This window comes from Mastomys coucha, unplaced genomic scaffold (assembly GCF_008632895.1).
Source record: "Mastomys coucha isolate ucsf_1 unplaced genomic scaffold, UCSF_Mcou_1 pScaffold21, whole genome shotgun sequence".
Classification (NCBI taxonomy): domain Eukaryota; kingdom Metazoa; phylum Chordata; class Mammalia; order Rodentia; family Muridae; genus Mastomys; species Mastomys coucha.
In genome coordinates, this window is record NW_022196904.1 from 86,475,469 (window position 1) to 86,501,523 (window position 26,055).

The 26,055-nt window shown below is 39.8% G+C and overlaps 2 protein-coding genes and 1 long non-coding RNA gene across 4 annotated transcripts in view; 2 read left to right on the forward strand and 1 right to left on the reverse strand.

The window, feature by feature from the left end:
• Rsf1 (remodeling and spacing factor 1) overlaps window positions 1–10,793 on the forward strand; it is a 124,632-nt gene extending 113,839 nt beyond the window's left edge. The window contains exon 16 of one of the 2 annotated variants that reach the window (XM_031387423.1): window positions 3,465–9,893. In XM_031387423.1, coding sequence (XP_031243283.1) covers window positions 3,465–4,033 — 569 coding nt within the window. In that variant the 3' untranslated portion in view covers window positions 4,034–9,893. Of the gene's footprint in view, window positions 1–3,464 lie in introns of both variants that reach the window. The other variant, XM_031387424.1, reaches the window with a different exon arrangement.
• A 3,227-nt stretch (window positions 10,794–14,020) lies between these two features.
• On the reverse strand, window positions 14,021–16,151 carry LOC116102597. Its single transcript, XR_004123236.1, has 3 exons — window positions 15,517–16,151; window positions 14,815–14,921; window positions 14,021–14,186 (listed from the first exon to the last, which is right to left on the reverse strand). It is a non-coding gene; the product is annotated as an uncharacterized LOC116102597 (long non-coding RNA).
• Window positions 15,993–26,055, forward strand: part of Clns1a (chloride nucleotide-sensitive channel 1A) — a 22,223-nt gene continuing 12,160 nt past the window's right edge. Inside the window, exons 1-2 of the mRNA XM_031387429.1 lie at window positions 15,993–16,274; window positions 24,421–24,557. Coding sequence (XP_031243289.1) covers window positions 16,135–16,274; window positions 24,421–24,557 — 277 coding nt within the window. The 5' untranslated portion in view covers window positions 15,993–16,134. The remainder of the gene's footprint in view (window positions 16,275–24,420; window positions 24,558–26,055) is intronic.

Consider the following 26,055-nt stretch of genomic DNA (forward strand, 5'->3'; position numbering starts at 1 on the left):
AAAAAAAAATGCCTCCTTCCCCAAATTCATTTGTATGAACTGGAAAGGTTGCTCCGTCGTTACGAGAATTTCTTGTTCTTCTAGAGGACCGAGGTTCAGTTCCTAACACCCACAGTAGGTAGGCAGCTCACAACCACACATAATTCCAAGTTCAGGGACTCTGATGCTTTCTGATATCTGTAAACACTGGCATACACAGATACACATGCGTATACATAAAAATAAGGTAAATCTTTAAAAAATTTTAATAGGAATTTATGATACCCATTTCATTGATAAGTCAGACCTTTCTCTAAGTTCATTTTAAAAGATGCTGACTCGGGGCTGAAGAGATGGCTCAGAGGTTAAGAGCACTGACTGCTCTTCCAAAAGTCCTGAGTTCAAATCCCAGCAACCACATGGTGGTTCACAACCATCTGTAATGAGATCAGATGCCCTCTTCTGGGGTGTCTGAAGACAGCTACAGTATACTTACATATAATAAATAAATAAATCTTAAAAACCCAAAAACAAAAAAACTTAAAAAAAAAAAGATGCTGACTCTTTTTAAGCATAATCTATCATTATTTATGATCTCCTTTGAATATTGCTTTTACAAATTAAACATGAAATAAATGTTTAGAAATATGAAAATAGGAAAAGTATATGTGGATATAGGAGACTAAAGATAAATTTTCCCTTGAGTATCTTCATATGAATCCAGCCAGTAAATGTCAGTATTGATTGAACAAGCCCTTGCTATGAGCACTAGAAACAGGAGAGAACAGAATAGCCCTCATGTAGGTAGATGGAAAGGTGATAGGACAAATATTAGAATATAAGCTATTAGAAGGAGAAAAGAAGATTAGAAAAATATCCTTCCAATTTCCAATTTCTTCATTGAGAAAGACAACATATAGGGAGCAATGTTAGGAATTTCTGGTGAAATATTTACCTAACATGCATGAGGCTCTAGATTGGGGATTTGGTTCTAAATACACACAAACACATATTCGCAACACATTCTCCCCTACACACACTAATACATACTCTTTCATACACACAGTCACACACAGATGTGACATTTAATATCTGAAAGAAACATTGGGTAGGCATTCTCTCATTCTCTGAAAGAAGAGTGACACCGACTGATTGCGCCCAGCATCATCAGGGAGCAGAAGGAAGGCCAGGGTTGTTAAAACTCAATGTGTCATGAAGATGTCAGCAAGCTACAGTGTACCTACTGACATAACAGTGTTGCAAATCAGGTTTTTTTGGAAGATGGTCATGTCTGTTTGTTTACATATTGTCTATGGCTGCCTTCTTAAAAAATGAGTAGTTCAGATAGAACATGAGGTCTCTCATGACCTAAATAAATAAATAAATAAATAAATAAATAAATAGTAATCTCAGATAATCTCAGAGCTGTCTAGCTTGTTTTCTACAATAATTAGAATATTCTGTATTAGTGCTGATTAATTGAGTAATACTATCCACGTATGGCTGTGAAACACTTAAAATTTAGCTGGCCTGAGCATGGAACTAAATGCTGTTTAATTTTAATTAATTTAAATCTATCATATGATTAGTTTCTATTAAGAGAATAGGCCATTGTATGGAATATGGATTTGCTTTGTGTGATATGGGAAGTGCAATGCAGTAATATGATCTCATTTGGGTTCTAGTTTGCTAGAGTACCTATAATACCAATAAATTAAAGAGGGAGAACAAGTTTGGAGACCAGAAGTCCCAGGATGAGATGATAGGGTAAAGCTAGGTCCATACTTGTAAGAGTAAAAAGTTATGGATAGTTTGTATTTTAAGATTTTGTGTGTGTGTGTGTGTGTGTGTGTGTGTGTGTGTCTGTGCGTGCGCACTACATGGATGCCTAGTATCTGTGAATGTCAAAAGAGGGCAACAGATCCCCTGGAACTGTAATTACATGTGGTCATCCTTCCTCTGAAATGGGTGCTGGGAACTGAACTCTGGTCTTCATCAAGAGCAGCATGTGCTCTTAGCTGCTAAACCATTTCTCCAGCTTTTCAAGGATCAGTTTGGCTTTTTTTTTTTGTTTTGTTTGTTTTGTTTTTTAAGATTTATTTATTATTATATCTAAGTACACTGTAGCTGTCTTCAGACACACCAGAAGAGGGCGTCAGATCTCATTACAGATGGTTGTGAGCCACCATGTGGTTGCTGGGATTTGAACTCAGGACCTTTGGAAGAGCAGTCAGTGTTCTTAACCACTGAACTACCTCTCCAGCCCCGCAAGGATCAGTTTTGTTGTTAGAGCAAAAGCATTTACTGAGAAATTAAGGAGAACTAAGCAGCTTTAAGAACAAAACTGCCTCCAGGCAGTGGTGCCGCACACCTTTAATCCCAGCACTTGGGAGGCAGAGGCAGGCAGATTTCTGGGTTCGAGACCAGCCTGGTCCACAGAGTGAGTTCCAGGACAGCCAGGGCTACACAAAGAAACCCTGTCTCAAAAAACAAAACAAAACAAACAAACAAACAAAAAAAACAAGAACAAAACTGCCGGGCTGGAGAGATGGCTCAGTGGTTAAGAGCACTTACTGCTCTTCCGGAGGTCCGGAGTTCAGATTCCGTCAACCACATGGGGGCTTACAACCATCTGTAATGAGATCTGATGCCCTCTTCTGGTGTGTCTGAAGACAGCAACAACATACTTAAATATAATAAATAAATAAATCTTTTTTAAAAAGAAAATAGAAAAAACTGCCATACAGCCTTTAAGAGTTTTTTGTTCACATTAGATTTAAGATGCCTCTTTAGCTAACATACAGGTCCTAACATACATACATAACAGACCAATCTGGAATTTAGTTTGCCTAAACCAGGAGCCTTGTAAGTTTGTAAATATATGTGTAGCCCATAGAGTCGGCGAGATGACTCACAGAGTAAGCACAGGTAACAATAAGACATTCACAATTCACGTTTTATTAGAGGAGGTTCCTATTCTCAAAGGTTATACAGAGTAGAGTGATGTCCAGACATTTGCTTTTGGTTTTTGGTATTTTGAGAAGGATTTCATATAACCCAGGCTAGCCTTGAACTTTTGATCTTCCTATACTTCCTAAGTATGGGAACTATAGGTGTGTATCACCTTCCTTCAGTTTTAATCTTTCCTTATTAATACATTTATATGACCCCTCAATTTTAGGACTAAGGGAAGGAGTTCCCCAGTTTGTGGCCAACTTATCTTCCCTTAGTTTAAGAACCATCAGATGCCTATTCTTTCACTCCCCCAAGAGACCTTCTGTTCCCTAAATCAGAAGTAAAATACACAGTAGATCTCACTAAACATTGTTATAGATGGTGATGGGAGTCATCTATCATATCAGTCCATTTCTTACAGAGCAGTGTTTTCATAAGAGCAGAGAATGGGTGGGTGAATAAGGAAAAGAAAGGAGTATATGAATGTGTTTGTGTCAACTGTGCCAACAGCTTAAATGTTTGTTTTTTAGAGAGCTATATGTCCAAGAACTCTGAAGATGACGAGCTAACAAAAGAATCGAAGCGATCTGTTCGAAAACGAGGCCGAAGCACAGATGAATATTCAGAAGCAGATGAGGATGATGAAGAGGAAGGCAAACCATCCCGCAAGCGGCTACACCGGATTGAGACAGATGAGGAGAGCTGTGACAATGCTCATGGGGATGCAGATCAGCCTGCCCGTGACAGCCAGCCCAGTGTACTGCCCTCAGAGCAAGAGTGCAGCAAGAAGCCGTACCGGATAGAGAGTGATGAGGAAGAGGACTTTGAAAACGTGGGCAAAGTTGGGAGCCCATTGGACTACAGCCTAGTAGACTTGCCTTCCACCAATGGACAGAGTCCTGGCAAGGCCATTGAGAACTTGATGGGCAAAGCAACTGAAAAGTCCCAGACCCCCAAGGACAATGGCACAGCCAGTGCAAGTCTAGCCCCCAATGGGACAAGTGGTGGACAGGAAGTGGGGGCACCAGAAGAAGATGAAGATGAGCTTCTGCGAGTGACTGACCTTGTTGATTATGTCTGTAACAGTGAACAGTTATAAGACTTCTTTCCATTTTTGTGCTAATTTATTCCATGGTAGCTCTCACACCAGCGGGCCAGTTAGTGAAGCTGTTTAATTTTTCCTAGAAAACTCCACTACAGAACGACTTTTTAGAAGAAAAATTTCAACAGATCTTGAAGTCTTTCTGGAAAGTGACCAGTTTTGAACTTTGAAGATTAATAATTGCTGTAAATTCCTTTTGATTTTCTTTTTCCAAGTTCATGGTCCTTGGTAATTTCATTCATGGGAAAAAATCTTATTATAATAACAACAAAGATTTGTATATTTTTGACTTTATATTTCCTGAGCTCTCCTGACTTTGTGAAAAGGGTGGATACGAATGCATTCCAAATCTGTGAGGGCCCAAAACAGAATTTAGGGTGGGAGAAAGCACTTGTGCTTTAGCTTTTCATATTAAATATATATTATATTTAAACATTCATGGCATAGATGATGATTAACGAACTGTTTAAAAGTTCATGTCTGTACTGTTGCAGTTTGAGTATTGTAGATAACATCACACAAATATCACTTAGTAATAGCTTTTGTGACATCAGTTGGTTTACTATTGGAGTTACCACACTTTAAATAAAAAAAGAGACCCTGGAAGCACCATCATAAAACACTTTAACCTAAGTTTATGTTATAGCAGAGTTTCTTGTTATAAAAAAAAAAATCATCTGGAAAGTATTTGTATAGTAAAATGTATAATGAAGCTTTGACAACCAGATTGTACTAACAGAATCTTTTCAATAGCTTTTAAAGCTTTTGTAATAAATTAGATGGCCTCTGCGTGCTGGGCCAGGTGGGCAGTTAGTGAAATAAGTGGTCTTTCCCTAAAATCCAGGTACACTATAAACTTTGCCAGTAGTGTTAACTCTTCAGGCCACATGGTGTTCACCATCTGAGATGCCATTTTGAATATAATACATCTAAATATAACATGGAGATGCTAAGCTGTGTATTTTAGCACATTTGAAGAATGAGAAGGGATTTTCAGGTGAATTTTAACTGGTTTATTCTTGCCCTTACTATCTACTTCAAATTGAAGTCTACAAACAAAGCAGTTCCTTTGGGAGGTTTTTAGTTTTGAGTTTAAGCATGTGTATGGTGTGTGATTTGTATGGTGTGTGTGTGTGTGTGTGTGTGTGTGTGTGTGTGTGTGTGTGTGTGAATTTTCTATCTGCCTGGATATATTAGCAGGGTTTGAATGTAATTTTGGCCTTTGGCCATTATATACTTCTATTAAAATCCATTAATAGTCACACAACCAACAGAATTGAATGAGAACCGCTAATATACTTAATAAGTATAATTTCCACTTTAAACATCTCAATACTTTAAGGATACGCCCTTTGCTTCAAGAATAGGCGGTTTTTAAATCAATGTAACATAGCTGACACTAAAATACGAACGTATATCTTAGTTTCTGTTACAGTTGTGAAGTTACAGGCACAGCCCTAACCCTGCACAACTGTAGGATTTGTGATTCGCCTTGCTTGGCACATCCTGAAGCCTTCAGCATTTGCTTCAGTGTGTGCCTTTGCCCTGATATTCGGGTTTTCTGTTCCAGTGTTGTCTGTTGCCGGCAATAGACATGCTGTATCTGCTGCTGGCTCAAGGACTTTCACTTTTCTTCTCAGATTAATTATTATATGTAGTTAATGTACAGTAAACCACTTTTTTTCTTTTTAATTGAAAGCTGGCATTAGACTTGTGTCATGAAAACCTCTGGACACTTTATGCTTCTACTTTCTGTTCCTTGACAGATACACTCTTAAATCTTATCTCCTGGCCTATAAATTTGAGTGCTGATTTTTTTTTTCAGTTATTTGATTTTGGTTTCACGTTAGTTCCATAGTACTTGAGCGTTAATGTTCGCTATGACTGTAGCAGTGAACTTACATTTGTGTAACAATCAAACCATGAGAGCAGCCTAAGAAAACAAGGATGCAGCAGCCACTGCAGAGCCAGCTGTGGCTTCATCTTGAAATAGTGTCGTGCTGGAAGGACAGGGCGGGCTTACATTCACAGGCAGTGAAGGACTAAAAGGAACCACAGTTACATGCATAACTTCCTTTCTAGCTGTTGTGTTACTTGAAAATCAGCTAAGAAGTTTTTTCACTGTCTAGAACAGACAGGCAGAAGGACTCCTACTACTGTGTGGTAAGAGATTCTTGTTCCGCAGTCTAAGAGGGTTTCAGTCCTGCAACCAGGTAAAGCCGCTGTGGTGTAGAAAATCTCCTATGTGCCTGTCTCTACCTCTGCACACACCAGCACTTGCATCCACCTATCAATTCTATTCGTCATTTACACAGATGATTAGAAGTAGTAAATGGATAGCTAACTCAACAAGCATGCAGAATGTGAAGTAACTTCTTATTCTTCTGCTATGGAAAACCCACAGTAATTTTTATAGTAAAGACTCAGTATTCCACTTAGCAAATGTCCCACTGACTTGGGTTTCAAAACCACTTGTGCTACCTGATTCTTATTAAACTTGAGTGTCAACTTCATAATGAGTGTCTCCCTTCTAACTTTACATTCTCATTAGACCAACTGGCTATAAAGAGTAATCCAGGCAGCTAATATATACCAATTCTTAGTATCCAGCTTCTTCTGCTTGGCTTTTTTGTCGTTTCTGTTCATGTTGGAGACCGAATCCAGGGCCTCATGCATACTAGGTAAGTGTTCTAACACTGGGCTAAAACTCTTGCCCTGCTTAGTGTTCAGATTCAGTCCCTCAGAGTCTGTTATCTCTCAGAAATCCTTATTTGGAAGATGTTCCCAATGAGGTTTCTGTTGCTGCTGTTAAAAATAAATATTCTGTATCAAAAATTCTGATAAAACCATTAAGAACTGGTGGATAGAAAGGAAAACAGGCATGTAGACTATCTTCAATCCTTGATAGATTCAGATTTACAATAGATTTTTAGAGTTTTTCCCTTTAATAATTTCAGTGACCCCCTCCTACCTTTTGAAATACAAATGTTGAACTTGTATCAAAAGGCTTGTCAGACACTTAGTCTACAACTTATGCTTTTAAGTGGAGATACAATGTAGTATTCAGTGTTTAGTTTGCGGTTTCAGTAAAGTTTGAGAGCTAGACATATTTTTACAGTTCCCGAACTTAGAGTTGAAATAGTGTATGAAAATGACTCAGACTGGTTTGTACATGTGTGATGATACCATGTTTATTGTAGAGTGTTACTGCAAAGTCATGTGTTTTCAACAATACACATGACACAGAGGTGGTTTCCTTGACGTCTTCTCCAGTTGGTCAAGGTTGCAGATTGAGAGGATAAAAAGTTACATTAAGAATGAATTCATGTTTACTGGTAACTCATTTTTTAAAAAGTGATCTGCCAAAGAACCAAGAACTTCAGATATTAATGAAATTGTTGTGGGGAAAAAGATTTTTAAAAGGATGTTATTACTTCTCATTTTCTAGTTGCTAGAACTTATCCTACATAATAAACATTGAAGCAAAGTACATATATTAAGAAAAATGTGGACACTTACTTGTTTGTTTAAATAGAGAGTTAAAATGATGGAGAATGTGTCAGTAGTTTTAATGTGGGGTGAGTGGAGTTCCCTTTGTGACAAGAATACCTGTTTAGCCTTGTTGGTAGGCATGAGGTCTTAGCCCTCACTAGTTCCTCTACCAGAAGATGGAAAACACTGAACAGATGTGTAACTCTCAGAAAATGCTGTGAGTCCACTGCCAGCTGTCACAGTGGAGCAGGTCTTTAGTTCAGGGTGGTGTCTTAGCTTTAGAACAGATGCTCAACGATATTTCTTATGAGGAAATGTGTACATACACACATTGTGGATAACCACTAGAATGCTGAATTCATCATGAACTGAGTTACTAAATGTATAAGGCAAATAATTGTGACAAAATTATGAATATGATTCAACTATAGAAGGTTTAAAGAAAAAAATAGTTTTTCTTGATGGTTTGACATTCTCAAGACATTTCTGGTTTTCTTAAGCAGAGAATGCCAAGGCCACATACGTGTCTGCTGTAATCTCCATAGTCCTTGTCTGTTAATATGATCCATTAGTGAACTCTCAGAACAAAACTCATTCATGTTTTATCCGCCACTCCCAGAGAAACCCTGGAAATGGCAAGCTAGCTGCTGTTTTATTTCCTCATTGTTTTTATCCTGATCCTGAAAGGAGAAAAAGAAAACAAAAACCTTTGCTATCATCCAGTTTTAGACTGGATTATTGTTATGCTTCCACTTAATTTCCAAATATTTTGCTCTAACTTAAATGAGGTAACTTTATTTTGAGTGCCAAGGTTTACTAGATAACTGGCTGCATAACACTGAAGACAAGTCATTCCCATGTAAACAGTCATAAGCCAAAATAAGGTAGCCTTGGTAGTGAGCCACCTTAGATTGTATACTCAGCCCTTGTTGCTTATACAGACCTCAGAAGTTGATTAGAACAGAGGTCCCTGCGTTTCCCACTCCTGGTCATGAACACAGTTCCCTGCCCTATCTCACATTTATAACATTTTGCTCTAAGAGAATGTTCTGGCACACTCACCATAGGGGTTTCAGTTCATGGAGGTGTTGTTCTGATCTTAATAATGTTGTAGATACATCTATCTCACACACCAGGTATGGGATAGAATATAACAGATTACCAGTGAGTAGGGATTTATTACGCTCTAGATATTTTAAATGAGAAAAAAATTAAGAAACTATATTTATGGGGATTTTTCTGTTTTTGTTTTTTGTTTTTTGCCAAACTGGCACAAGCTAGAAAATGTGCAAAGGACTGAATAAGCTCCCTATTCTTTTTGCCACCAGATGATACAAGAATGAGCTTGTTTAACTATATATTTTCTTGATTTTCATCAGTTTCAGAAGGAGTCTAACTTAAGCATTTGGGGTTTGTTTGATCTGTATTTATTGCATCCTGGTCATAGGCCAGGAGCCTGCATGTTATGTTTATGGACAGCTAGAACACAGCCATATGGAACTTAATGGCTCAACATCTAAATAATTTAACTTATTTTGTACGTTGCAAAAAAGAAAAAAAAGTTTATTTTGCTTGAGAGTCACATTTTTTTATAACTGTACAGCTTTTAAGGGATGGGAGGTGGGGAAATACCCTAAAATAGGATGTAGATTTTTACAGTTGTGTTTATGCTAGAACATCTATGGGAGCATTACGTAATTAAACCTCGAATTGTTTAAAACCTTGTGCCATGGTCTTTTTCGTTATATTGCCCTTTAGCAAGAGTTGGTGCATGTCAATACTGCACTGCTGTGTGGACAGGCCTTGAGATTAAACTAATACCTGTTTCCAAAGCTTTCATACCATTGCATGAGACTTCCTTGCACACACACACGCACACACACAGTTCCTGTTAGTGTAATGCATCTTCAGGATCAGCATAACTTATTGTGCAGACCAGCAGCATCCTTCTTTCCACGCATGCCTTTGTGGTGCTGTCTAGGGTGTTACTGATGTTGGTGTGTTTTGTTCTCTCGTCAAAGAAGTTTCTTGGTCATAATGTCTGGATAGTACCTTGCCCAAAACACCCACTGGGTTTCCCGTGCACTTTAAGAAGGGTTGTCCTATGTTGAGATGGAGATGGGAAGGGGGCAGGGCCAGTTTCTTATGTGTAAGAGAAGGAAAAACTAGAATTGTTGACTGTTCTGTAGACTTACCCACCTCCACACAAATAATTTGCTGAAACTTGGCAGGAATGGAAATCACATTAAATTTTCTGTCCCTCCTTATTTGGTAAGTAATTTTATAATCTATTAGAACTGCTGCTGGCAGTCTTCCCTGGCACATTTTACCATGCTATAGCCACACCTTTTTAAATGTCAATACTTACCCACCCACCCACCCCCCACCCCGCTATCTGGTAATTTCAGCATTCTGATTTACTACCTGGATAGCACAACTGTATTCTTATAAGAAATTAAATTTATCTAAGTGTGTCAATTTCTAAGTAACCTTCAACTGCTGGCAACTAATTTGGGACATAATTTCTTTTGCTATTTTTATTCATTTAGAGGCTTAGGGACCATGAGTTTCAATGTGAAGAGTTTAAATTCCAGCTAAGAGTTTGTAAATTGGCTTATTTTAGAATCTCACTTCAATTTTAAAATAGTAACTGAGTTTCAGGAAGCACCTAATCAGAACATGTCTTGGATTTTAAGATGCGCTTACTTGGAATACTTTATTTTCCCTATGCATAAAAGAAAAATATTGCTGGAATAATTCTCCAACTACTGTTTTTAGATGAGAGCTGAAGCAGAAGCTTCAAGACTAGCAATCAAAGTAACTCTTGAGGTAATTAGGATCATGCTGTTAGTCAAAGAGAATTGGAGTGCACTGTCACATAATAATGTAGTACTGCATGTGTGAATAAGGTGCACAGAGATCTGCAAAGGTAACTGGTAACACAAGTGAAGTTTGTGTATGGAGAGTACGGCAGGTCCTGAGAGCTTCAAGCTTCAGGAGTGTTAGAACTATAGTTCTTAGTTGTTTAAATATAATATTTCTTGTGACAACCAAAATATGTTGTGGCTGGTGCCAATATTTTCGTTAATGAAATGTTGAATGTCGCATTACAGTCTGATCAGAATTCTCAGTGTAATAAGCCAGGCCTAAGCCATTTTATAGCTATTGGCCTAACTGTGTAACTTTTTTCAAAATGTTTTATTATAATACTTGTCATTTCTTTCACTTAATATATGTTAATTGTCATAATAAAAAGTTTAAATAAGTTGATGTACTTAGCATTGTGTTTGAAAACATAGTTTATGTTACATTTTGGCACTATAGAAAGCTCAGAAATTTCAATAACTGGTTTGTAAAAGGTTAAGATGTTCTGCATCACCCAAGAATAGACTTATTTCATGATCTAGAAAGCAAATTTGTAAGTAGATCAGCTTCCTCAAAAGAATTTTTAAGGCTGCCTGTCAACTAGGTATATGCTGGGCAGTGGTGGCACATGCCTTTCTTTACTTTAATCCCAGCCCTTGGGAGGCAGAGGCAGGTGGATTTCTTGAGTTCGAGGCAAGCCTGGTCTACAGAGTGAGTTCCAGAACAGCCAGAGGCTATACAGAAAAATCCTGTCTTGGAAAACAAACAAACAAACAAACACTACAGCATTGTTCTTTGTTTTCGTTACTTATCCTCAGGAGAACTGACATGTTAGAGCCCAGGCCTTTCTTCTAAACAGCCCTCTGTGGACACAGCTACACTGCTACAAGTCAGCAGCGTAGGCCAAGGCTTTTTATTCCTTTCAAGCGCGCGCGCGCGCGCGCGTGTGTGTGTGTGTGTGTGTGTGTGTGTGTGTGTGTGTGTGTGTGTGTGTGTGTGTGTGTGTGTGTACGTTTTGTTTTAGCCAGCAAGCTAGCAGAGTTCATCAGTACTTGAAATTCTAACCTGAAACTACCAATTAACATTTAGATGAAGAAAGAATGTGAATCAAGATTTCACTTTATGAAATGAATGCTGGTTTCTGGTCTGTCATAATGTTTATAAGCAATCTGACATTTTTATAACAATCAGCTAAGAAATGATAGTATTATGACGGGCTTAGCCATTTGTTTTTTTTGTTTTTTTTTTTTTATCTTTTGAAAAAAATCTTTTTGTATATGGGTATTTTATCTACAGGTATGCCTGTTTAACGCTATACATGCATGGTGTCCCTGGAGGTCATAAGAAGGCAGTGGAACCCCTAAACTGGACAGGTATAAGCCACCATGTGGGTGCTGGGATTTGAGTCCTGGTCCTCTGAAAGATTGGCTTGTACTCATAAGTGCTAAGCCACCTTTGCAAACCTCAGCCCTAACAATCTAAGAATCTTTGCTGAACATGGGGCTAGAATATAGCTGTCAACTTTTATCTTAATTAAGAGACCTGAGGGTGATTCGTTTTAAAAAACTAAGATTTGATGCACTAAATGGCGATCATTTAGTCGATGTGGGATTACAATATAACTATTTTAATGAAATTAAATGTTAGATGTTAGGACCCTTCTGGATGAGATAAATCCTTATGTAATTCTGACTGAATGAATTCAAGGTTACTCAAGGTCTAAATGACAATCAGAGAAAGAGCACTAAGAAGATATGACCTAGTATATACAACATTTTTTATTGTTTTTTGTTTGTTTGTTTGTTTGTTTGTTTGTTTTCCGAGACAGGGTTTCTCTGTATAGCCCTGGTGTCCTGGAACTCACTCTGTAGATCAGGTTGGCCTCGAACTCAGAAGTCCACCTGTCTCTGCCTCTCAAGTGCTGGGATTAAAGGTGTTGCACCACCACTGCCCAGCTATAAACATTAGTGTATACAGTCATCTCCTATAGGAAAAGTTAGCTAGAACCTATAAGACAAGTTTGTGGACCTTCCCTGTCCAGTAACTCTTGCCCATTTCAGAGCCACCTTACTCGGTTTCCATTTTTCTAGCCTGACCCAGAGAAAAGTATTTGCAACAACACCCATCTGTGTCTGTGGCCTGGTAGCTTTCCTATTGCCTTTGGGTCTTTCTTGTTTCAGTTCTCTGTGTCTCTGATCTCCATTCTTCTGAGTATTCCTCTTTATAATAATGTTCTCTGAAGCATGAAAAAGATGGTATGTTCCCATTTAATGTGTCTTCTGATTATTTCTTGCTCGACTTTCAATGTTTAAAATGAACAGGTCCTTGGGAAGCAGAGGCAGGCAGATTTCTGAGTTCGAGGCTAGCCTGGTCTACAGAGTGAGTTCCAGGACAGCCAGGGCTATACAGAGAAACCCTGTCTCGAAAAATCAAAATAAATAAATAAATAATAAATAAATAAATAAAATGAACAGGTCATGGAATTATTAAACTGTATTTAAAAGTTCTTACAAAAATGTCACTAATTTCTAAGGGAAATTCCAAGAAGCCAACAGGCTCTGTGGCAACAGAATTCCACCATCAGAAACTGTTACAGAGGGGCTGGCGAGATGGCTCAGTGGTTAAGAGCACCAATTGCTCTTCCAAAGGCCCTGAGTTCAATTCTCAGCACCCATCTCTAATGGGATCTGATACCCTTTCCTGGTGTGTCTGAAGACAGCTACAGTGTACTCATATACATACAATAAATAAATATTTTTTAAAAATGAAAGAAAGAAAGAACAAAAGTAGAAAGCTGATACAACAGGAGAGAACACCCCTCATACTTTGGTTCTCTGATTTTCTATTGAAAGCCTATTTTGTCTGCTCTTTAACATTTATTTTCTTTTTTTGTTTTTGTTTTTTTCGAGACAGGGTTTCTCTGTGTAGTCCTGGCTGTCCTGGAACTCACTCTGTAGACCAGGCTGGCCCCGAACTCAGAAATCTGCCTGCCTCTGCCTCCCAAGTGCTGGGATTAAAGTGGTGCACCACCACTGCCCAGCCTTAACATTTGTTTTCTAGTGTGGCACCTGTAGTTGTTCTATGACCTCTCCAAACAAAACATTTTATTCTACTATAGGGGCCAAAAATAAAGAACATAATAATGATAAAACCTCATTAGAACATGTGCCTAAGTTCTAATCTAATTCTGATCTAGGAAGAATTGGTTTGTAAGCCTAAGTGTTACTGTCATCAACAGGCAGGAACCTTAATGACTTCTTATCTTTACAGGGCCCTGTCAGTTGTTTCTAGGTGATGGTTTACATTAAAATGCTGGAGTCTCAATAAAAATAGAGGAAGAACTACCAGGGCATGGTGGTGCACTGTACTAACAGCACTCAGGAGATAGTGGCAGGAGAATCACAAGTTGAAGGCCAGCCTGGGCTACACAATAAGTGTAAGCAAATCCATTTTCCTGATCTTTAATTTTAGCTATAAATGCACATTACAGCCTCATTACATTACTCTGCCTCTCTTCACAAGATTACTCTAAGGAGTAAAGGAGAGAATGGACAACGAAAGCATTCTTTTAAAAAGTTAAACACCACAAAGAAAGTGGTGTACTAAGTGCCAACTACTTACTTTATTCACAGGGATCGATCCATACGAGAAGTAGAATGTGCAAAGCTTCCTATTTCAGTACTTGATGCTGCTCTGTTGTTTGACTCACTGGTTTAGCCGCCCCCTCTGAGCCTGGCACTGAGTGCTGGAAGGGATCCTTCTCACAGCTAAGATCACTTTCTTCGCTTATCACCTGGTATAAAATGTTTGCCATTGGGCTGTTATGATATAAATGACTCTGAAGGTTAAGACAAAATGACAAATTATTATACTGGTTTTAGACAGTTCTCCCTGACATACATGGGGGGTCCACTTCTGAACCAAGCACTGCTTGTTTTACCAAATAAATGTCTTAGGGAAAGTCTCAGATAAACCATTTCTCCAATTAGATTCCTAGGCTACTCATTTCGGTCCTGGGGATTTAACCCAAGCCTCACACACGCTAACCCAGTGCTCTACAGGAACTCTGTCTGCTACCCTTGGAACCTACCTTGAAAACCTCTTTCTGAAATCTACAACCTAGAAAGCACATCTACTCACCTACTCAACTTTTTAAACTGGAAATTTAGAAATGATATTTAACCTTTCTTCTTTGTCTGTTCTTGTCTTCATCTTCACAAATTCTTCCTCTTAATCTATATACAAATGAGGATTTTAACCTTCAGAGAGTCTAGAATCTTTCCTCATCCCCATCCTTACTCCACTCCCACCTTCTCATTCCTGTTCAGTGGACATGTCTCCTACTCTCACTAACGACAAACTGGCCAAATTTAAAAACTTAACACTTGGAACTGGAGATATGAGCCAGCCTGTGAGAATACCTAATGCTTTTGCAGATAGGGTCACTGCACCCAGGCAGGATAGCTCACACCTGCCTGGAACTTGAGTCTCAGGAGATCCAATGCCCTTTTCCAGAGTCTGTGGTTACCTGCAGAGTACACAGAGTTAAAAATAAAATAAAATAAATCGTAAGGAAAAAAACTAAAGATTCCTCTGTTGAGAAGATTCAAAAGAGAAATAAAGGAGGAAGAGGAGGAAGAAAGACAAAACTCCCATCACATCCTACTTATGTTATCCAACCTAAACAGCCTTAACTCCGTAGATATTACAATTCTACAGCCAAAAAGTGGAGTCTGACTGAATTCCATCCATCAACTCTAGCTTGTAAGTTTAATGCCTCAGGTCCCATCTGTAAAAATTGGTCAGTAATAGAAAATGTGTTCATATTGTTTATCATAAAGAAAAAAAATGAATTGAGCAAGTGTGGTGATTCCCGTAATAGTACCAGTAGAGTACGGTGCAAATAGTAATCTACTGGAGGCCAGCCTGGGCTACATAAGGAAGCCCTGTCTCAGAAACAAAGAACGAATCCATGAAGAAATAAACGAGGCAAAGTCCTTATTTTGTGTGGTCTATAGGTCTCTACTATGGGTTTCTATTTACTAAACCTGTAAATTTTCACTGCTCTTATTCGTTGGGACTGGCGAGCAGGTAAGGCAAGGGGTTCCTAACCAGTGGCCTACCTTTCCCTTGGGGCAGTCTTTGACTGCCTTGCTGTGCACTGTCCATCATTAAGGTAACCTTTTTGTGCTCGTGGAGTGACATGTTGGGGTGGGGCGTTCGATCTCTCCGGTGACGTGGGGACTAAGAGGTTTGGTAAATGGCTGTGTGAACCCAAGGAGAACAGGCCTGAGGAGCCGGAAGCAAGGTAGACTCGTGCACCCAACCCGGAGACTTCTGACCTCAACATGAGTGTGGACTTTATTTCTGTGAGTCCTCCTTAGGCGAGGGACTCCTGGGGCCTAGGCCCGTCCCCACTTTTTGTTGGGGAAGGCTTTGTATTCCTTAGACATCCTCTCTCGGGATTTGCTGCTATGACCTTCAAGTAGAACCACAGAGAAAACACTCGGTTATTCTAAGCATCCTTAGAGGAGCCGGAAATGGGGAACCAGTGTCACGTGACCAAAGCCAGGCGGCTCACCACTGACTTCTGAGTTGCCTAGACTATCCCGTCTCTATGGTCAACCGCACGCCAAGTCCCTCCTGAGAAAGTTGTTCTTCCGGGTTATGGCTATCGCTTCCGGGGCTGCTCCCTGCGAGCCGCGACTGCGGTGTTCGGCTTTCTTGGTTCGCGTAGAGCTATGCTTTCGCCGGCGATGAGCTTCCTCAAAAGCTTCCCGCCGCCTGGGTCGGCAGACGGACTCCGGCTGCAGCAGCCAGACACCGAGGCTGTGCTGAACGGGAAGGGGCTCGGCACCGGCACCCTTTACATTGCGGAGAGGTAGGGTTCCCGGTTGCCGGCCTCCCCTAAGGCGCGACCGCGGGGTGCTGCGGGGAGGGGGCGCCGGCCAACGCTGCTATTATGCAGGCAGGATGGGATTCTCCCCTCCGGAGCTCAGCTGGCTCTGTTCTCTAGACCGTGCTTCTCCTTAACGACGTGTGCTTTCTTTTCTTTTCTTTTCTTTTCTTTTCTTTCCTCTCTCTCTCTTTTCTCTCTCTCTCTCTCTCTTCTCTCTCTCTCTCTCTCTCTCTCTCTCTCTGTCTGTCTGTCTGTCTCTCTCTCTCTCTCTCTCTCTCTCTCTCTCTCTGTCTCTCACTCTCTCTCTCTCTCTTTCTTTCTTTTAACCGGCTTGTCTCCTGCAAGCCTGGCGCGTGGTCACGTTTAGTTTTGAGTCTGCAGAGCGTCGGTTAGTTTTTCGATGGGCCTGGCTTTCTGAATGATCGTGTGAACTTGATGATTTCCCTGCGTAGCTCAGATTGTGAAGGGTTTAGGATGCTTGGTAAATGAACTTGGATTTTCCGCTGGGGGGAGGGGGGAGAAGGAAGGAGCAACTACTTCTTCTGCGGGCCCACGCAGGGCGGAGTCATAACCATCGGAACCCGACTCCTGGATGTGCAGGTCCTGGAAGGAATTCTTATATTTGACTACCTGCAGGACTTTGTACTTTCACAACAATACATACTTGTCACTAAAATACACACTGCACACACGCACATACCCTCCTACCCCCCCATACCTTCCTGTCGTTCTCCCTCTTTCTTCCTTCCTTCCTTTCTTTTTCTCATACCTTCCTGTCCTTCAGAGTCTCTGGTTTACCTTTTGCTATATTCCATTTGTTGGCCATAGAGGAAATCCTCTGGTTCTAAGAGCTATAGTGTTTGACCTGCATAAAAATCCAGGCTAGCCCCTTTATTTCAACTGTCAGTTGATTAGTAATCTTAATTACATTCAGGGTTCCTTCTATCATGACACTGGGAAACAAATCTCTTGGGGACCAAGATTATACCTATTACAGAGTCCAGGGTATAAAAGTGTAAGAAGTTATTTGTTTAGAGAACAGTTTGGATAATGGGGCACAGCCTGGCTGTTTGGACACCAACTGAAAATACACATGTGGGTGGGTGCTCAGTTTGGTTGGTATGTATGTTTGGAGTAGTCAGGAGGGAGATAAGGGGCGGGAGGGAAGAAGTTGTGGAGACTCGCTCATTCTGTAAGTTCTGTTACTCTAGAGAACTCTGACTAATACACATGGATAAATAAAATGGATCTTGTCAAAGTTAGGAGTATATCTGTGTACCACACTCCACATGCCAAAGAAATTGTTGAGCTCACCAAAGCTCTTGCTGCTTATACCCTGCAGATGTTTTCCAGTTAGCTGTCTGACTGTTCCTTCCATTCCTTCTCTCCTTCTCTTCTTTTCTTCTCTCTTCTTTTCTCAAAAGACCCACCTCTTGAAGCATGCATCTCTCTAAGGTCCTTTCCCTAGCCTTATCTTCTGGGCTCTCTAGCCTACTTCAATGAGCATGTTAATACCTACTCCATTCATTTCCAAATCTGCCTTTTGTTGCAGGACCTTTGATCACGCTGTGAACCCTTCATATACTAGAAAAAAACCCTTTTTCTAGTTGTGGTTTCTCTACCTTTAGCATACACCTTTATTGCCTCTGGCTAGAATACAGACACATCTTTAGTATACACCTTGAATCCCAAACAGTGAAGGTAAAGTTTATTTGTGGAAGGAAGCACCATGATTAAAAATGATGTCTTAATCGAGTGGCAGACAAAGTGATCAAATCAGAGAAAGACTTGACCAAATAAGATACTCCCAACTCTCAGGAGAAAAGAGAGGAAAGGAAAGTTACTGAAGAGAGCTGTGCAGAGAGAACAAGAAGGCAGTTTTACTGGGACAGTTGTACAGAGGCAGGTTAGAGGAAAAAAAGGAGCCAGAGAATGAGAAGTAGCCAGAAGATCAAAATAGATTGCTAGAGTTATTTTGATGCTAAGCAGAACAATTCAGGAGAAACTGAGAGAAGTGAGATTGAATCAATCATCTTAGAGAGGAGTTTGCTCAGTTAAACCAGCCAGTTAGAGCTCAGAAAGAACAGGATAGGGTGGGTTTATTCAGCAGTAAGTCTGTCAGTGAATATTCTAGGCCTAGATTAGATTGTATGGAGACTAGAAGCTCCCAAGACTAGGCCTAGGTTAGCAGACGGAGGAATTAAAACTTCAGAGATGACAATTACTACAGGAGAATTAAAGATACTTTTATGCTCTTTGATACCATCCCCCTCTTCACACCAAACGTGCTTTCCTGCATATTCATGTATTTCTCATCACTATGAACACCCAGGCTTTGGCCACTATCAAAATTGCTCTCCAAATCAAGAAGGTTTTGGTTTTTAAAACACATTTATACCCTTAACTTTATAGTAGGCATAATCCTTGCCCCCTCTCTCTGTCTTTTGAGAACTGGGATTTGTCAGGGTGATTACAGGCTGTGGTCCAGTTAATCTAACAATGGCTGACTGTGAATGGAAAGTCCAAGAATCCAGAAGCTGCTCAGTCCAAGGGGCTGGAAGCCTTAGCTGATCTCAGTAGATGCTAGAATCTTACCTCAAGACCTGGAATAAAGGCATCTTTCTGACTCAAGATTGGGATTGGAAGTGGATTTTTCTACTTCAAATTAAGCAAAAAAACCCCACACTGATGTGCCCTCCGTTTTTGGATTTTAGTTAATTTCAGATGTAGTCAAGTTGACAACCAAAAATGGCCGTCACGCTTTGTAAAATGGGTTTTGTTTCTTTGTTTTTACATAAGACAAGGGCTCTGTGTAGTCCTGGCTCACCTGGAACTCACAGAGAACTCCCTTCCTTTGCCTCTGGAGTGCTGGGACTAAAGGTGTATGCTGCCACCACGCCCAGTGAGTCTTTCTATAATTCTTTTGGGAAGGGGAGGCTTCTTGTATATATGCTTTTGCCATTTGGTAAGTTTATAGCTTAAAGGATACAAGTGTTGCTAATAGCTGTATACTCTTATAAAGGTTCATTAAATGAGGGCTGGAAAGATGGCTCCAAGTTTAAGAGCATTTGTTGTTTTTGTTTTATTTTCTTTCGTTTGGTTTTTTGAGACAGGGTTTCTCTGTGTAGCCCTGGCTGTCCTGGAACTCACTCTGTAGACCAGGCTGGCCTTGAACTCAGAAATCCGCCTGCCTTTGCCTCCCAAGTTCTGGGATTAAAGGCATGCGCCGCCACTGCCCGGCTAAGGGTTTTTTTTTTTTTTAATGATATATTTCATTTATATTAGTACAGCTGTCTTCAGACACACCAGAAGAGGGTATCAGATCCCATTACAGATGGTTGTGAGCCACTGTGTGGTTACTGGGAATTGAACTGGGGTCCTCTGGAAGAGCAGTCAATGGCTTTAACCACTGAGCCGTCTCTCCAGCCCCTTATTTTAAGTTTTTATTGGCAGACTCTTAATGTTTCTTTAAGAAAACATTTTTGGAAATGTCCCAAATTATAGATTACATATGTGTGAATTAAGAATTAAATCAACATTACATTTCCATCTTGTACATCTCTAGATACCCTCTTTCCTCAATTCCTTGTTCAGATCACCCTTTTTTTTCCCTCATCTGGCATTTCCAAGTCATGGGATTCAATAACTGGCAGTTTCCCCAAAGTTATGACAACTGGTGACTAGCATCCAGGTCAATGGCAGTGTATGTGTGTTCTAATTAAAAGAAGTAGGGCTGGGCGGTAGTGGCGCATGCCTTTAATCACAGCACTTAGGAGGAGAGGCAGGTGGATTTCTGAGTTTAAGGCTAGCCTAGTCTACAGAGTGAGTTCCAGGACAGCCAAGGCTATACAGAGAAATCCTGTCTCGCAAAACAAAACAAAACAACAACAACAAAAAGAAGTAGGGTGCTTAGGTAAAATGTTGGAAAACAGTGTTCTTTGTGTCAGGACATGTATGCATTTTACACATGCATACATGGCATATACATAAATGTTCTTTAGTAGTTCTTCATCTGTGGACATGAAAGAGAGTGTGGAAAGACCCAAAGCCGGAACAGGTAAGAGCATGTCCATGGACTTGGGAGGATTATATTGTAGACTTTGGGGACGCTTTTAGGACGTAAGCCAGAAGAGAATGGTATAGAATTTGTCTCTAAAGAAATAGCTTTTGTGTGTGTCTTTAGAGATGCACAACTCCTGGGCTCAGTTTCAGAGTTTAGAGGCTGTTTTGTTTTCAGGTTTATTTTATTCCATGTGTATGAATGTTTTGCCTGCATGTATGTACATGCACCCCATGTATGCCTTGCACTCCATGAGGTCAGAAGAGGGCATTGGATGCTCTGGACTAAAGTTATGAGCTACTATATAGGTACTGAGGATCGAGCTGTGGTCCTCTGCAAAGAGCAGCAAGTGCTTGTGAACACTGATCTTTTTCCAGACCCCAGAGCTTAGCTTTTTATAAGAAATTGAGTTCTCATCTAAGTAAGGAAGATAAAAGACATGAGTAGTTCAGGAGAAGTTATTTAAGACTGGTAAGCTTTGTACTTAAATTAAAAATAGGTACTTTGAGCTTTAGAAACAATGCTTTTTTACATATCATTCCAAAAGCAATGTTAAACTAATTAAGCCAACACAGATTCTTTTGACGAAACATGAGTTTGTCTGTGTTCACTGCGCTCCTAGTTCTTGTCCTTGCATTTATGACTCATGTCGCTTTGGCTTTAGTTTTTATGACCAGTCATAGATAATTATGTATTTTGGTTTTGTAGTGCTTTATGTGAGAAGAGACTTAAAAATAATTAGAGCTTAAAGTCAAGTAAGTATTGCTCCAAGTGCCAAACTGGTTTCCCTTGGCTCCTCAGAGCCCATAGGGACGTTGTTGAGACAGCATGCTGGCGTCCTTAAGGCTTATGGCACAATTTCAGCCTTTAAACCAAAAGCACTGACTGATTCTATTTAGATGCCAACTTTTTTGATTGACCAGGTTTTGTGGCTCTGAATATTTGAAATTATTTTGGACTTCAAATTTTGGGGTGTTCCATTCTAAGTTGTGGTCATATCGGGAGGTTTTGGAGGTGAGAAAGGAAACAGTTTGATTGGGCTATTCTTAGTACCCATGACCACACAGAGAGTAACTAGGTGGGAAAGGTGCCTGCGGCATGCACTTCCTCACATAAGAAACCTATTGCTTTAGAAGCAGTGGGGATGAAGTGATTCCTTAGACTTATGTCACTTTGCTATTTAAAGTTTATTGCCTCTTTATTTCAAATAAACCTAGTGGGTAAAATTCTTTCCAATAACTGCATCTTTTCTTTTAATTTTTAAGTATGCCATTAAATAATCATAGTATAGCCAGAAGCAGGTGACACCACCTTTAATCTTGCCACTCAGGAGGCAGAGGCAGGTGGATCTCTGAGTTTGAGGCCAGCCAGGACTACATAGAGAAACCCTGTCTCAGAAATCATCGTCGTCGTTGTCATAGTCTGTTTATGTTGTATGTGTACCACCACAGTCTAACACACACCTTTTAATACTTTTGCTGAGGATTGTATATATCATTTGACATTGATTCCTGCTGGTGGTGAGCTCCTGAGGCCTAGAATCTAGTGTCTTCTTAAACTGACCATGGATAATTTTAGAATGCTACTCTTTCACTGTTCCTGCTCTTGGCTCTCCAGTTGTATAATTTTGTTTTGTTGTGTTGTGTTTGTTTTGTTGTTATTTTAGACAGGGTCTTATGATGTACCCTTGACTGACTCGGAACTGCTGTGTAGACCAAGCTGGGTTTGAACTCACAGAGATCTGCTTGCCTCTGCCTTCCGAGTGATAGGATTAAAAGTATATGTCACCACCTGGGTTTGTTTGTTTGTTTGTTTGTTGCTTTTTGTTTTTTGTTTTGAGACCTGGACTGTCTATAGACCTGACTGGCCTGGAGTTCATTATGTGAATTCCATATCAGTCTTGAACTTACAGCAGTTGTCCTAAGTCAGCATCTGGGGAGCTCTTATTATAGTCGTGAGCCATGGTCAGCTTGCCAGAGCTGACTTTCTATATTCTAGAAAGTAGGATGAAGCTAGGCATGGGGTCACAGACTTGTAATGCCAGCACTTGCATTTAAAAGTGGAGGCAGGAAAAGCGAGAATACCAAGAGTTTGGCTGTGGCCAGGTGTGGTAAAGCACATCTTTAACCCAGCACTGGAAGCAGAGGCAGGCTGATCTCAGTGAGTTCTGAGACAATCAGGGCTATGTAGAGAGACACCGGCTCAAAGGAAAACAAATCATGGCCAACCTGGGCAGCTGAGGCCAACATGAGCTAAATATTGATACTGTCTCAAAATAAGAGGGAATGGGAAGGTGGGGCTGGGGGAAAGGAAAGAGGAGAAGAAAGTGGAGAGGATATAGAATATGCATGTGTTCTGCAGAGCCTCAGCCCCATTCCCTTCTATGCTTAAAAGTTCATTAGTGTATAGTAGTTGTATAAAAAATAATGGCATTTATTGTGACATTCCTCTTTAAAAATCACTATTTATTTTATGTATTTGAGTTCACTGTCACTCCCTTCAGACACACCAGAAGAGGACATCTATCTGATCCCATTACAGATGGCTGTGAGCCACCATGTGATTGTTGGGAATTGGACTTAGGGCCTCTGGAAGAGCAGTCAGTGTTCTTAACCACCAAGCCATCTCTCCAATCCCTAAAATAGAATTATTTATTGACATGATTTACATGCATACAACTTGCCTACTTTATTCATAGAAGTTGATGTTTTTCATTATGCACTCATATCTACACTCAATTTTAGAACATTTTGTCATCCCTCCCACTAAAAAAAATAAAATAAAATAAACCAACCCAGTGCTCAGTAGTAACCCCCCATAAAAACAACCCAATGCTTGGTAGTAGTCATTTCCTTTTCCTTTCAGCCCTGAAAATATTTTATGACTTCTTTGGGATCTTGCCCCTGTCGAGGTGTTTTCAATGGCTTTTCTGATAAAAAAAAAAAGTTCATGGTTGGGGAAATATTTCTAGTATAAATTAGGCATTACCTGTCAAAATTCAACCTACTGGCTTTGGTGATGTTTCCTTTGTTATACCAATAAAATATTTGCATTTGTGTACTTGAAGGGAAAAGTATTTTGTTTTTTTTTTTCTTTTTACTTTATTTTGTTTTATTTGTGTGTTTTGCCTGCATGTATGTCTATGTATCATGTGTCCCGGTGCCTAAGGAGGCCGGAAGAGGGTGTCGGATCTTTTGCATATCATTGTGAGCTGCCATGTGGCTGCTTGGAGTCTAACTTGGGTCTTTTGGAAGTGCTCTTAACCACTGAGTCATGTCTCCAGCCCCTGTGGCTTTTTCTTAAAGCTGGTAATAAATAGGAACTTTACCTTGTCTCCTAAGGTAATAATTATTTTTTTGAATTGTAATTGTAATCCCAGCTGCTTTGTGTGTACATAATTTAATGTATGATGAGTGGAAAGGTTGATTACCAGTTTGTGTGTGCTGACCTACTGAGAACTGTGCTAACATTTTTGAACGTTAAATGAAAGGATGGAAGTAGTTAGCAGACTGACAAACATGATCTATAACATACATACTTGTGCTAGTGTGCATTACTGAGCTGCAGTTTGAAACAGGAGACGCTCCTGTGGAAGAGGGCTGGATCTGGACAGCAGAGAGGGTAACTGGAGACATTCTAAACAAGGATGCGCATGAAAGACAGACACACAAGGAAGGGCCGAAAGCTGTAAGGAAGACCAGAGCTAGATTGCTGGTAAACATTGTGTGGAGTTCACAGCCTCCTAGAACTCTAGCTCCTGGGGATCTGATGCTGTCCTCTGGCCTTCACCAGTACCCACATGTGTGCACATAGGGGAAAGATAAACACAAGTGACTTGAAAAAACCTGCCTCTCAAATTGTTTGAACTTATATCTAGAGGAAAAGAAACCATAGGAAAGACAATTCAATTCTTCTTACTAAGTGTTCTTATTTTAGGAGTATTTCTAATATTGTCAATAAACTTACGTTTCTATACTTAAAACTGTCCGGGTTAAACATTTATAAACTTTGGGATATTAAGTTAGGATTTCATTTCTAAAAATAATCTGCCTAAAACATGTTTTTCAGCCGCCTGTCTTGGTTAAATGGTTCGGGATTAGGATTCTCACTGGAATACCCCACCATTAGTTTACATGCCGTGTCCAGGGATCCAAATGCTTATCCTCAAGAGCATTTGTATGTTATGGTGAATGCCAAATTTGGAGGTATGTATGGTATAACTTAATCTAGTGCTTCCTCTGGCAGCAAAGTGTATTTTAAAGGGCAATGTTTGTTTGTTTGTTTAAGATGAGGTCTTCAAGTTGCTCAGATTGGCCCTGAACTCCTGGCTATTGATTAACAGTCCTCATTCTCCCAGATACTGACACTTGAGGTGTGTGCACGCTGCTGTGTGAAAAGCAGTCTTTGATAATACTCAATGTAAAAATTAAGCCATTGGCCCACATTGGATAATAATGTATTAAGCTGAATTAATTATCTAAAATAATTTGACCACTTCAGTTTCTTCTAATGAGCATTGGTTTTGTATGTATCTGCATATATTTACACTTAGAAGTCTTCTGTTAATATGGTTATATTCATTTTTTAACTGCTTATTCCTTCTTCTAAAGGCATTTCAGAGATGTGAACCAGTATATTCTGTCTTTCCAAGAATTTAAGATAGATTGCATTTATTTATTTTATTTTATTTTAAAGATGTGTATTTGGGTGAGGGTTGTTGACTGTATTTATGTCTGTGTGCTACTGCATGTATGACTGAGGCCAAAAGAGGGTGTACAGTCCCCTGTAACTGGAGTTACAGACTATATGCATGTTACTGTATGTGAATATATGCTATGTGTGTGGGTGCCCTCAGAGGACAGAGAAGATTGAATTACTTCAAGAACCAAATTTCTAGAACAGCGTATTAGCTACTTTTCTATTGCTGTGCCAGAGCACCATGACCACCAGCAAACAACTAAAGAAAAAGGTGTTCCAGGGGGTTAGAGTCAGTGATGGTGGAGCAAAGGCATGCAGCAGAAACAGTTCCTACAACTGAGGACCAAGTATTCAAACATAGAGCTTATGAAGGCCATTCTCATTCGAACCACCACAAGCAGCAAGCACTCTTCACCGCTGAGTTGTATCTCTAGGCCCAGAATTGTTTTTATTTTGTTGTTAATTTGTTTTATTTGAGAACCACTGAGTAGTGGTTCTCAGTGGGTAGCAGGTAGAATTTAATGTATTCCCACTCATTCCTTTATGTGCTGTCATTGGTCGGTGAGATTTTCCTTGAAGGAGGAGGGATGGATGCTGTTGGCATCTAACAGATGCCAGATTCCCTGCAGTAAAAATGGTGCATTACAGATGTCAGTGATGTCATGGTTCAGAAGCCCTGCTCATGAAAATATAAAAACGTTATTAATTTTAAGATAATGGGTAGCTTTTGTTCCTGACACCTTTAAGTTGGGTTTTCATTTGGTTCCAGATCTAATCATTTGTATTTAGTTGTGAACACTAGTTACTAATTTTTAGAACTCTGGCAAGCCATGCCTTATTAAGTGATATTTGATATTGACTGATCCAGCTATCCAAAAAATTCATTAGAAGATTTCAAATTCTTGCTGTTGGAAAATATTCAAAGATAGATAAAAATATAATGAAATTTGAAAAAGGATAAGATACAGAAATATTAAAAGACCTTGGAGTGTAGCATGATTCCTT